The 14,381-nt window shown below is 31.6% G+C and overlaps 1 protein-coding gene across 11 annotated transcripts in view; it reads right to left on the bottom strand.

Moving 5' to 3' along the window:
* Ars2 (arsenic resistance protein 2) overlaps window positions 1–14,381 on the bottom strand; it is a 94,163-nt gene that overhangs the window by 43,212 nt on the left and 36,570 nt on the right. For all 11 annotated transcript variants that reach the window (XM_035377353.2, XM_035377358.2, XM_035377360.2 and 8 more), the window contains 4 exons: window positions 14,081–14,180; window positions 11,556–11,589; window positions 3,320–3,428; window positions 2,251–2,508 (listed from right to left, as the gene is read on the bottom strand). In XM_035377353.2, coding sequence (XP_035233244.1) covers window positions 2,251–2,508; window positions 3,320–3,428; window positions 11,556–11,589; window positions 14,081–14,180 — 501 coding nt within the window. The remainder of the gene's footprint in view (window positions 1–2,250; window positions 2,509–3,319; window positions 3,429–11,555; window positions 11,590–14,080; window positions 14,181–14,381) is intronic.

Raw genomic sequence — 14,381 nt, 5'->3', positions numbered from 1 at the left:
GGGGGGGGGAAGATTACATTCTCAAAATTGGTTTGAAAAAGGAGAATTCTTAACGGGGCCATTTGTTTGATTTATGCGTGGTGTTTAGAATTTACCTCCACTGAACTTTGTCTGCATCAGCTTCATATGAATCATTGAACTGTCGTTTGTACAACGAAATGAGCTCATTGATGATCATCAAAGATTTAAAGTTTTGTTTTCCCTAGGTGACAAAAGTTTTTTCTTTAAGCAACTTTTATATCTAATTAAATCCTTGAGTATCATTTCGGAAATGTTACGCCACAAACTTCATATGCAGAAAACTGGGGGAATGGGAGCAGGAATATCATGGCTAAATTTATAGAGTGATACTTTTTTTAATTCTCATCATACAATGAAAATTTCTTAACAATATCACGACGACTTTGGCAAGAACAGTTTTTTTATATTTTATTCAACACTGCAACAATTTCAGATGGTAAAATATTAATAAATACCAATATTTTCTGGTTTAGAAAAAATCTACAATATTAAACTGTGGAATATGAATAGAAGGATTAGATTACAAGTTTTTATCGTTAAAAAACTGGAAAAACAACATTATCTACAAATTAATTACAATGGGAAAAAAAATCCCCTGTTAAGGTACTATTTAAGTTTTACTTTTTTTCATCATTATTTCAATATTTTTGGTACTTTTCCATTTTGCCAGCACAGGCGATAAAAGTCGCCAAAAATGGTACAACCGATGCCAAACAGAATATACTGGCTGGTAACCTTTTACGCTTGATTTTCAAAACAAATAGCAGCAATCTTATCAGATTGATTGCTTCTTTCAATACTGGCATAAAATTACATAGAATTTTTACCAGATAGTTCAATTTTATGCCCTAAGTGATAGAAATTACTTTCAACGTGTTATTCTTAGCTTCGCAGACGCTGTGGATGTTGCTTTTTTTTTTTTTTTTTTTCCAGAAAAACCAAAATTTCTTCTTTGCTAAATAAACTTTAGTGCATATTGTGCTGATAACGTAATAAAAATTACTTAAATGGCAGATATATTTTGAAAATATAGTAGAAAGAAATAAGCAAACTACAAATGAAAGTTAGCCAAGTAAATAAACATGTAATGTGCATTTGTGGTTTGCTTATTTCTTTCTACTATATTTTCAAAATATACCTGCCATTTAAGTAATTTCTCTCACAAGGGCTTTTGCGGTAATTAAGTCACTTAGGATGCAATCACATCACTCACCCGAAAGCGGAAATATAGAAAAAGCGAAGTTAAGGGTTAAATTCATCAATTCTAATAAGAATGCTCTAGTGAAGTAAAGCACTGCGGTTTTACATAGTTTCTGAGTAAGCTATTCTTACCAATTAAAATAATTCTTGCATTTAAATTTGGATTCCATAAGATTTAACTTGAAATTAATGTAGATAATTACTGACAGAATTAGATTTTTGTAGTGTAGTTTACGTGAGATGAGATCACTTGGGGTCATGTGATATGAACCAGCGAATCAGGATGTTGAACCATGAAATCACAGTAAATTCTTAAATTAATGTCTTTTTATAAATTCATTGCCTTTATTTATTCTCGTTTTACAAAATTTTAAATAATATTAAAATGTTTATGCTTTCAGAATAAAAAATTCTTAGAACTACCATTTGTTATTTATGTGTTTATTGTGTGTTGTCGACAAAGTCTGCTTGGTGAAATTTTTGCAAGCCAAATGGAAAAGTACCATATTTTTTCCCTCGACTGATCTTTAAAAGCAGTCTTATAATTCCTCATACACTTCTATAATTCATACCATGATTTATAAAAAAGGAACTGTATTTTTGTTCCTAATCTCACTGACCTGAACATTATTATGATCAGGTCCGCAGATTTATCATGGTTAAAGCCTCAGTCAAGATATAGTATAGGGAAGAATATCTCTTTGCTCAGCTTCATCATAATCTTGATACAGAACAGCCAAGAAGACAGATAAATGTGTCTTATCAATCTTTCTGTACAACTAACATCTCAAGGAGACTTTTGACAAAGGTACCCCAAAATACATCAGCACTATACAATTGCAAATACCCATGCATTTTCCAGAATTCCAGCCTAGGCCCAATGATTTGGCAGTTTGCATTGCTAACAATTACATCAATCAGAACTGCCGAGACAATATTTAAAAATCACGCAAAATTCAGTTTCTTAAAAGAACAATTATTGCATTATATCTAAATAGTGCCAAGACTGTACGCATATGCAATGCTTACCTTCATCTAGCCTCTTCTCCAGATCTTCACCTTCATCACGTTCCACACTACGCTCTTTCTTAACAGCCTCTTTTTCAGGTAAACTATCGTCCAGGTCTTCCTTTTCAACTACATCTGATTTATCACAGCTGTTTTCATCCTTTATGCTGTCTTCTTTTTCAGATCCTGAACGTGACCGTGATCTGTTTCGAGAAGACTTCTTTTTTGTCGTTTCACCATTTTCAGTAAGATGACTTTCTTCATTTTCTTCCATATTTACTAATAATGAAAATATATATTACACAACAAAGCTTTATTATTAAGTACTTTGTTTATATCAAACAAAGGCAATAAAGTATCCAAAACAAGTTTAATTTCTATGTCTAGGTATCAGCTTCATTTAGAAATGTCACTATTTGTTCCTTCTAAAAAAGGCTAACCACTGATTTCTAAAAATAATTAGAAAACACTTTTAATCTTACATAAAATTTGCAGATAATAAATTTTATTAAAAAAAAAAAAAAAGATTTAATTGCTAATTCTATACCACATAATTTCAAAACGATACCTGTTTAACAAGTCTGCAGATTAGTGAGCCAAATAACTCAGAGGATTCATTCGTCATAAGTACAACACTATTTTATGCTAAACTTAGTATGGCACAAAAACTATGCAAAAATGGCCTAGGTAACTGATACCACATATTGCCAAAAGGAAATAAAATTTAAGCAAAACATTCTCATTATATGATAGTGTAACCTAAACCATTCAATATATATTAAAAGATTATATACTTCCTTAAAAAGAAAGTTATGGAAACAAGTAATGAGAACAGTTTGATTTTTTTGTGCAGTTACTATTAAATATCCGTATTAAACATCTCCGATTTTCTGCATGTATTGCATAGCAATATTATACACTTACCAATTTAGAAAAATGACATTTGCCTGGGATATTATAAGAAATGAAAGTTAATAATTTTAATGTGCATTTAGCCATATAAAATACATATTTAATCATTATACAAATTAAAGTTCAGCCTTTTGAAACTGGTTAGGTTAGGAAACTACATAAACACTTAAATACTAACCAGGTGTTAATGAGTCTTCATCTGATTCAGACTCAGCTGAGCTATCGTTTTCTCCTGACTGTGAACTCTGGGAATCTTTCCTTTTCTTCTTTCTTTTTACAACTTCTTCCTGAAAGGAAGCAATTTCACAGTTGAAACTTTGAAAAATAACTTCAAAAGTAAACATATTAATAATATGTAAGGTAAACATGTCCATTTCAATAAACAGTATACATTTATATCAGGTCTTAAACTTTTTTCCTTATAATGTAAGAACAATTCTTAAAATTCCTCCCATTTCTGAATTTTTCTTTTGCTTAAGAATGCATAGACTCCAACCTACATCAAAACTTGTCAGTAGTCAATGCGCAAACGACATTTTTACAACTTTGAAAATGCCCATGTAATGCATATTTTAATTAACCATTCAATAATTTTTAATTAATCATTAATTGCAATCAATTTTATTATGTTTAAAATCCATATACATAGGTGGCGAAAATTGTGGACACTTTTGGAAATTATGTTTTTGAACTTTGTATGCTTATAGAAAACATTACGTTTCACAAAATGCAAACTTGTATATATGATTTTAAAGAGAATTTATTACTGAATTCAATACAAAATCCAAAATTCAATTATTTGCAATACAAAAAAAGTTCAAAGATAATAGTTATCGATATACATTACATAGTAATGATTGCAGTGAGTTATCAGTACTTAGTAAGGTACCCTTTATTTTTGATTACAGCTTCACATTGACGTTTCATTGAGCTAGACTAGGCAACAGGAGAAAAACAACCCAGATTGGCATAAAAATGGCATTGCGCGCTCCCTTTATCCATGTACACACCGACCTATTTTCACTTTAAAAGTCACAAAAAATTGACAAAAATCCAATTCTTACTCTTTAAAAAAGTGCCAAACAAAAAAAGTGGGCGATTCTGCACTTTACGCCTTTTCTCTTTAAGTGAATAATAACATTTTATCCGCTTAAAAAAGAAGAGACATATTAATTCTTGTTTGTTGTAGTCTAGTGAGGGACTGTCGTTAGCTACAGTAGTTTAAAGGTATATCTTGCTTTGCATCTACCTCTGTTTTTGTTGTTCTTGATTTAACAATCTGCTCTTTTGTTTCGTGTTGTGGCTTTGTACCCCTAGACCTAATTAAGGGTGATTGGGTTGCGGTTATGAATTGTTATGATTTTCTGTTGGTTCTTCAATATACAGACTTTTATGGCTTCGTTTATTGAGTGCCTGTAAAATGCTCATGCTGTCCTTAAAAAATTTGTTCTGCATCTGCTCATAGCATTAACTTTGTGAAGGGTGAAGGATTCTGCTTAGAGTAATGTATGTAATCACTGAGTGGATAGTACTCACTATATATTTCAGTATTATGTTTGTGTATACGATATGTTGCACCTACTTCAACCTCCATCTTAGAACCATCCATAAAGATTTTACACTTTATATGCTGAGGTGAAGTCTTCATCCAGCTGATGTTAGGTTGGGTGGTTGTGCTATTTTTGATCTTTAATTCTATGTTGTTGCTATTTACAAGATCCTCTCTAAATATCGTATTTTCTTTGAAATGGACAGATGATATACTAGTTTTCTTGGACTGAGCTTTGAGGTTTAGTAAGATACCTGTCAAAACGTGCAGTGCCATTGTCGACATTGTGGAATTAGCTGTTGTAATCTTCGAGGGAGTTCTTGTATATAGCTGAGCTTCTGACAAATATATGCATTATTCATCATCCATATGGGACACCTGTAAAATATCATTCTTTCAAGTCTGCAAAGGTTTCAAACTTCAACGTAGGTAACTCTTTCCTCGAGCTCCCATTTTGCACCAACTATTTTATTCAATATATTTATTATCTTATTCTCTGACGTTAGACAGAGAACAAATGCAGTACAAAGTCCGAAATCCAGATGCACTCAAAAATGCTGATGAGGAAAAATTTACTAAAAATTTCTTTCCATATGCTAAAAATAGATTTTGTTGATGATACTCATAGACCTAAAGATTACATTTAGGGCTATTTGAATTAAGAATTGGGTTTATTTGAATAACTGATTTGTTATTCACATAAACCCAGAACCAGGGCTCATGGCTGCACAGAGACGCAGAATTTAGGACCCACAGAGACTGCATAAGGCGGTAAGATATCTAGTACCAGCCCTCAATAAGGCTTAAGTATATGTGGGAATTTATTTATTCAGAACCCTGATAAGTATATTAAATAACTATACAATTCAAGCTTAATTGTCTCAGTGCGCAATAGAAGCAAGATAAAATTTAACAGAACAACTTGTCGTTAGTCTCCAAGCTCATGATGCATAGCCAAGTATGTATAGTGAAGGACAGATAAATTTGATGATGATAGCCGCTAATTTTAAAGGTTTTTGGATGTCGCAAAACAAAGGTGAAATTTTCCAATTAACAGATTGTGTAAAAAAATGTGGAGAAGCGGTAATAAATGAAGATGAAAAAAAGAAGTTTTTCATTGTGATGACAATGCTTTACAATCATCAATCAATCAATGAATGGCAAAATCTGTAGTATGGTTCTAGATCCAGAAACTACCGATTCTGAAGAAAGTGACAGAGAAGTTACTGAAAATGAGAAAATTTTGATTTACAAGTTAGTTGGAATTCTTGACATAGCAGTTACAGGACTTCAACAATGTAACTGTAGAGATTATGTCTGTCTACAGAATTAAAGAGAAAGTATTAGGACAAAAAACGAAGTAACTTAAACAATTTACAGTGAAAGAAATGTTTAATAAGGTAAACAAATAAATATTAAGCTTTTTTGTAAATTTTGAAACCCTTTAGATCATAAATAACGATTTCATATTTTTAATCTTATAATTTCTACATGTCATCATATTAGATTTAAACTGATGATCTAATATCCTGAAAAATCCCAAATCTGGAATTGCCGAAGTCCCCAACAAGTCTGGATTTCAGACATTGTACTGTATTAACTTTTTATCCAGGATAAAGTCCAGGTATTTCAGCTTGTCTTACCTCTTGGTGGGATCTCATTCTGTTTAATTCATTTCTTTCACTCTATCTTGCATCCTTTTGGGAACATTATCGTTTGGGTTTTTTTCAATACTGAATTTTAGTTTATAAGTGTTACTCCAGTTGTATGAAACAGTCAGTGTTTGTTCAGCTTTTCTTGTGTGATTTCCACCTCTCATGATGATAATGAAATGGTCTGCATGTGCCTCGGAGGCATAGCTAGGGTTTCCAGCGCCTGAATAACTGAAGATGTTGCGCCTCTTTCTGTGTGCCAAGAATGAAAAAAGTTCGGACAAGAGTTTTCTAATGGTGCCACAAATTTTCGATAGGATTGAGGTCAGGATTGTTTCCTGGCCATGACAACAATTTAATGCTCTTTGTACGAAACCACTCTTTCGATATTTTGGCCGTGTGGCAAGGAGCAGAATCCTGCTGAAAAATAAACGAAGCACTGTTGGGAAAGAGATCTCTGATGGAAGGTCTAGAATAGTGTCAATGTATTTTTTGGCATTCAGTGTCCCATCGATGACATGAAGGCGACCAATACCATCTGCTGACATGCATGACCAAATCATAACACTAACTGGGTTCTTCACAGTTGCTTGAATGCAGTCAGGATGTAGCTCTTCTCCTATTCTACGTCTTACATATTTTCGCCCATCACTACTGATCATCACTCCATATAACTTGTGACCACTGATCATCTGTCCAATTAATGTATTCCTTTGCCCACTGTAGTCTTTTTTTTTCGTTGCTGAAAATTAAGATAAGGCTTTTTTCGTGGAATTCTACCTCTCAGTCCAACATCTGTTAATCTTCTCTTGATTCTTCTTGAACTGACAGAAACACCACAGTCATTCAGATCACTTCTGATGTCATTTTTCTACCTTGGAGACATAGTCTTTTTATTCTTCCGTCATCAATAGATATGGTGCACCTTTTTCGGCCTTTTCCTTCTTTGTTTTTTTATTGAATTTGTCTTCTGATATCATAAACAAAATATTCGGACTCCAGATGTAATCACTGAACCACCCACCTGCCTTGCAATTTCAGCATAGGAAAGACCACTTTCTCGTAACACAATATTATTACATGTCTTTCTAGGTGTCCAATCTACTTTTTTATTTGATGTCATTGCTTCTTGACTAAATATTAAAAATTTTTACTAAAATTCCTACTTGTAATTGCAGTGCGTAAGAAACAGGTCCTCCTTCTACAGAACAAAGCAAAATAATTAATTGTTTCAAGTGTAAACATGATGTCAGCTTCTACTGGCAGTTACTAACATTTGATTGGTTTTCAGAAGAAGAACAGTGATTGGCCAGGAAAGCTAGACATTACAAACCACTTCATAACTGTGTTTTTTATTTATATTAAAGTACATATAACTTTTTTGTATTGCAAATCATTTAATTTTGTGTTTTGTATTAAATTCAGTAATAAATTCTCTTTAAAATGATACATACAAGTTTGCATTTTGCGCAACGTAACATTTTCTATAAGCATACAAAGTTCAAAAACACAAAAATTTCCAAAAGTGTCCACAATTTTCGCCACCACTGTATATATATATATATATATATATATAAAATTGAATAATTAAAAATGTCTTGTAAATTATACACACATTTAACTTCTCAAGCATGTATATCACTAAACCTACTAATATGTGATTGAAGCAAGTATTTTAAATCACTACTAATCATAGAAAAAAATCAGAATTCATAAATCATATATCTTTATTCTGGATTTGATTTCTACAGGGATATAATATTAAAAAAATTTAGATACTTAAGAATAATACATATAATTTACAAATGCAAAGATTTATATGTACCATGCTTAAGTTCTGATTTTGATAATTTTTTTAATAACAAGTTCTTCATTTGCTTGCATGTTTATTTTTTCAATCAAAACTGCTTCGAGAGTTTTAGGACCTAAATTTGGTCGAAATTCAAAGACAGCAAGCATTAGAATAGGCAATACTTTATATTTAAAACACCCAATCATATTTTTTAATTTGGCAATTTCTTCCCAGTCTATACCAATATGCAAATCTACAATTTCTTTCAAATCATTTACTTTGATACATAGAAACTCAATTTTCACTTGATTAAGATATTTTTCATCAATAATGGATAGGAAAGTTTTTATCAAGAAAAGAACAGATGAAAATGAAACTTCAGTTCTCAAGCTGAGGTCAGCAACTTCAGCATGTTTTAGAAATGGATCACTTGAAATGTATCTATTATACATGAACATGCACTCAAAATACATGCAAAACCAACACATGCATGCATGCAAATAAAAAAGATTTCACTTCACTTTCATTCAACTTGGCATTTTTTAAATATCTTGTTTCTGCACCAATCACTATTTTTTTTTTTTTTTACTATACTTCTGAAATGAAATAGATGTTAGAGTAACATCTTCATTTTCCATCAGCAATTACTGATGGTTTTATGAATCTAACAAATAAATTCATTAAAAGTTCAACAAGTTCTTTTCTCAATTTATGCATATAAGGAGCTTGTTGTTGCAAATTAAAATTTACTGTTATAAACCAAGGCAACGTATTTTTCAAAAATAACAAGTACAGTTTGGTGGTAGGTGATTGCAACATTTTTTTAATGTTTTGCAATTTCTTTCCTTCATTCTCACTGTTATCTGGTTGATCACACACAACAGAGCACATCACTGTTCTAAAATCCTTGTTATAGATTCTAAAAGAGACAACTATCTTCAGTATTTCAAAATTTTATGAGATTTTGCATTCTGTCCCAAAATTTGTTGAGCAATTTTAAAGCTGTGCTTCTGTTTCGATCTTTTCTCCAAATAAAAATATATACCTATTAACAACATTTCAATTTCTGAGCCAATTAATTTTTCAGTAGGTTTTTTGGCAGCTACATGCAAAAGATGGCCTGGACAACCTCGGGTGGTTAATGCATTTTGATTAATGATGCTACACCTTTAAATTTTCCCATAATATTACTAGCATTATCTGAGGAAAATGATAAGCAATTTTTCCATTCTAAACGTTTGCTTTTAAAGTTTTCATTTATACAATTAAAAATGCATTCTCCGGTATTATTCGTGCATTCTAAAATTGAAATCAATCAAGTAATTATCACTCCCTTTTCTTTACTATAATATGTTATAATCAAAGAGTACAGTTTGTTATCATTACTTCCATCAGTACTTAGAGAAAATGATGTGTTGCACACATTTTACAATACCGGCAACAATACTTTCTGCAAGCGTTTTCACAATAGCAGCAGTTTTGGTATGGCTGCAGCTAAATTTTTTTTGCTATGGCAGAATCTGGAAACATTGATACAAAAAGCTGTTTGGAATGATTTGAAACTGAAATTGGTAGATTATGTTTAATTAAAAATCGAACAAAATAGCATTTGGCTTTTATAGCTTCTGCTTCATCATCTTTTATTAAGAACTATTTCTTTAGATTTTACAAGTGGCTAGTTCTTTATACTGGGGGAAAAAAAATGCTGTTTACGGTCATCCTTTCCGCCATGCGCAACCGGGAAGTCTTTGTTGCATACACTGCAATGTGCGCGATTCACAGAAATTTCGAATGCTTTAATGCATGGAAGTTCTGAAGAATATGAATCTTTAAATTTCTGCTTTGATAATTTTAGCTTCTTTGTTCGAGGTACATAATAAACAAAAAACTTCCAGTTGAATCACAGCTCACAAGGCACACGCTATGCTCTCGCTGTAATCTAAACAAGCAGCAGCAATGAACCTGGAAGCAAGGCCACTAGTGTGGGGAACTATTGACAAGTGATTAATGGTTGAAGTTACTGATCTGCGAATAGCTATATTTCAAAACCAGCAATGCACAGAACACATGATATATGATGACACGAGTATTCAGCCAATCATCGGATGAATTAATTGGTTCGGTTTTATGTGCTGGTTGTCCTAGCCCGTTTCCATAAAATCTATATTTTTTTCCATACTTTTCATAGCTTATAGTTTTTCCTGAATTTCCGTAGAAACTATGAAGAATCCGTAGTAGTTGGAGTCTATGAGAATGGTCTGTTCTAAATAAGCACAAAGCTATTTATTACATCTAATCATCCATGAACTGGCCAATTCTTCACCTTTACACTGATTCTAAAGCACACAATGATATCTGACATAAAGGAAGGGTGATTATACAGCTGCATTTATTTATTTTTTGGTGGTAAATGTAATCATAAATTATGTTAAGTGGTAAATTTGTTAAGAATACCCCACAAAACAAAATTATGAGCCTCAGGAAATCGTAATGAAACATATATGCCTTATCTAATACTGCAGGTCAATATTAAAGAAATATATAACATATTATTAAAGACTATTCCGGAAAGGATAGATACAAGCTGCAACAATCAAGGTAGGAAATAAGTATGATGGAATCCATAATACAATAGTTATTTAATAATAAATAATCAAACACTGTATGATTATTATTAGTACAAAAAGTTAACATCATTAAAATTTTAGGAAGAGTTATGGTGTATAATATCACATTTGACCAGAAAAGTATCAAATGGCACGCATTCTTAAAACAGACGGAGAGAGAGGGAAGGGAGGAATAGGCAGATCTGCTTACACTGCTTAAACAGTTATTATGTAAATATCTACAAAAATCAATTTTACAGCGAATTTTCAGTGAGTGCTTTTGCCGCTACATTACCTTTACTTGCATGGTATTTTTTTATTAATGATAACATGCATCCCCTCTTTTCTTTTCCCTGGAGGGGAATAATATAGTAGTTACATCTTCAATGTTTGTGTTTAGATATTTAGATTTTAAATTTAAAGCCTAATAACTTGTTTCAAATCACAGTACATTTTTGAATACCCTATACATTCTATCATTAAAAAAAAAAAAAAAAAAAAAAAAAAAAAAAAACTATTTAAAAAGAAAACTTTCAATACCTTTTGAATCTTCAATATTTAGTTACGTACTTTTCAATACCAACCTACTCACAATATTACTACGGATGTAAATAAGCTAACCTAACTAAAAGTTAGCACCAGTGCTCATAGAACAAAACACACAACTATAGCTTTTTCATGTCACTGTTTTCATTTTTTCATGCCCTTGAGGAATAATAAACTGTGAAAATTGGCAGGAGGTACCAAATAGTTGTATGTTTAAAGAAGATTAATAAACAATATTTGTTAAAATAATAGCTAATAAACAGACTTACTTTTTCTTCAATTTCATCTTTCTTCTCCTTTTCACTAAAACACATAAATCATTAGAATACATCTTAAATGAAGTATATCCATGCATTAAATATTTGCAAATCATTTTTAAAAATATAAATGCTGAATAAATTGGAAAGCAATAAAAATATGAATACATCAAATCACTATTAATGACAAATATATTTTTGTAAAAAGGCACTTAAAATTCACGTGTAGTTTACAGAAGTTGGATAATTATAGCAGAGAAAGAAAAAGAAATTGTTATGAAATCCTCAGTTTATGTGTAACATTTACAATCACAATAAAGTTTCAACATTTAGTGAGTGTAATATTGAAAATTTATGGTGGTGCTTGAAGGTCTTTAGATGGGTAACTTTACTTGTTCATCCAGAACCTTTTGATGGCAGCAAGGAGGCTGCCGATAGAATTCGAACCCGGATGGGCACATTATTTTGGCATATAAAATTGTTTATAAGAATGTCTATAGAGTATAATTTAAAGATTGTAAATACTGTATATATTTGTATATAACTCCACACTAAAGAGTAAATGGATTAAGAAGACTCCATTTTTTTATCATAATTTTAACCCCTTCGCGGCGACTGTCACGTCTACGTGCCAGCAACGAACACACTCACCTCCCGGCCGACACGCAGGCGTGCCAGAGCATTTTCCCCGTTCACTACCGACTGTCACGTATTTGTGCCAGTGTTCTAGAACGTTTGAAAAACTACAATTTCTGCCACAAGATGGCACTGTATGTCCATATGGTTTCAGATACAAGTACATTAGACCTACTAGAAATGAGAGAAGCATGACTCACATACACGTGTTTTTGATTATATAAACAAACGGGGAAATAAATGTTTCCGAATGGCGTGATTTATGACGTCTCTTTAAATCGCACTTGGTAGTTGTTTATTGTAAGTAGAAGTTTTATATACGCTAAAGCGTTGAGTATTTCGGTTTGCAGTTCAGTTTTTAGAAGATAATTAGATCTTGTTAGACGTGAATTCTTTCTGTTTTTACCGTTGCAATGTCGAAGCGTCGAAAATGTTTAACAGAGCATGAAATAGCAGAAATGATGCAAAATATTTCAGATATTGATTCCGAAATTCTGATATTGATTCTGAAAGATTAACTGAAAGACATTTTCCAAAACTTTGTTCAGAAGAGACTGATATATTGTGTGCTTTAGACTATAAAATTGTTTATAAGAATGTCTATAGAGTATAATTTAAAGATTGTAAATACTGTATATATTTGTATATAACTCCACACTAAAGAGTAAATGGATTAAGAAGACTCCATTTTTTTATCCGCAAGATTACTAATTTATCATAATTTTAACCCCTTCGCGGCGACTGTCACGTCTACGTGCCAGTAACGAACACACTCACCTCCCGGCCGACACGCAGGCGTGCCAGAGCATTTTCCCTGTTCACTACCACTTTGAGACGACGATGCTTCGTTTGTTCACAGTCCCGGAAAAATCCTCCAAAACGGCAAATGAGTTATTACGAGTGCAAGGAATGTAGCTTAGGACTGTGTGTAGATCCCTGTTTTTAAATTTTTCATACGAAAAGAGAATTTTAAGTAATATATTTAGTTTTCAGATGTATAACGTTAAAAGTCATAAAATGGTGAGTAATGAAAATAAAATGTGTAAAATATGCATGTAAACAAGAAATAAGGCAATTAAAGTATATAGTATAAAAATATCTATAAAGCATAAGCCATTTAAATACTCTATAGAGATTATTAAACAATGAGTTGATAATTCAGAAATTCCATGGATTTAGGCTTAGTAGCAAAAAAGCCCTGGACAGACGCTCGCGTAAGACACTGCCGGCCTCCCCGATAAGCGCGCGTTTGCGCTACCCAGCATGAAGGAGTTAATTCATTTAAAACTGAAATGGTAAAATATAATTAATATTACTGATGTTTATTTTCTATATTCCTTTTCTGAACATAAAATGATATAAACAGGTAAATATCATTATTCAAATAAAAATTTTTAAAAATATTCTGCAGAGGATTGCAGTCTTTGTTATTACAAAAATTTGTCATTTTATTTTGGAAATTTGCAACTTATACATTATGAGACATATATTAGTGGATATTACTTTTGAAAATGCTAAATATAAATAACTTTTTTTCAATGATTCATTTTCTTAGCGTCACAAACAATATATTTAAATAATATGGAAGCTAGGTAAAAGATCTTATGTAACACCAATTGGCAAACTAAGCTCCCCCCTCTGATTGTTAACAGAGGAGATTTTATCACTGATGAAAACATTTTTTTGAGGTATTAACAAAAACAAACCCTTTTCAAAATAAACCTGAATTATAATACACAGCCATTGTTAGTTTTCAATATACATTCAAGAGAAACACATGGTAAAATAACCACTCAGAGAACTAAAATATTTATTTTAAAAAAGCACTTATATGAATCACAAACCTGATCTGTTTTAAATTAAAGTGTCAAAATGATTGCAGAATTCAATAGTGAGCTTACCTTGGAGATAAATAAACAAGTTCTTTGGGTTTTTCTTCTTCATATGGTTGATCAAGTACTTTTAGATCAAAGTCTGTACCGCCTTCCAATTTTATGACAACTGCAATAAATATGCATTTAAAAATTTTTTACCACATACAAAGATTAAAAGGAATTATTTATTACATGCTTACAATGCAAAAATCTTCAGAAAGACCACTTTTTTACAAAACAAAAATATGATTGATAAGAAAATTAAATACCAAATGCAATGATTCAAAATTCTATAAAATGAAATCTGCTGAAACACAGATTAAAATAA

The sequence above is a fragment of the Stegodyphus dumicola genome, chromosome 3 (assembly GCF_044657685.1).
Source record: "Stegodyphus dumicola isolate Sdum_Otavi_A_Nest chromosome 3, ASM4465768v1".
Classification (NCBI taxonomy): domain Eukaryota; kingdom Metazoa; phylum Arthropoda; class Arachnida; order Araneae; family Eresidae; genus Stegodyphus; species Stegodyphus dumicola.
This window is presented reverse-complemented; position numbering and strand designations above follow the sequence as displayed.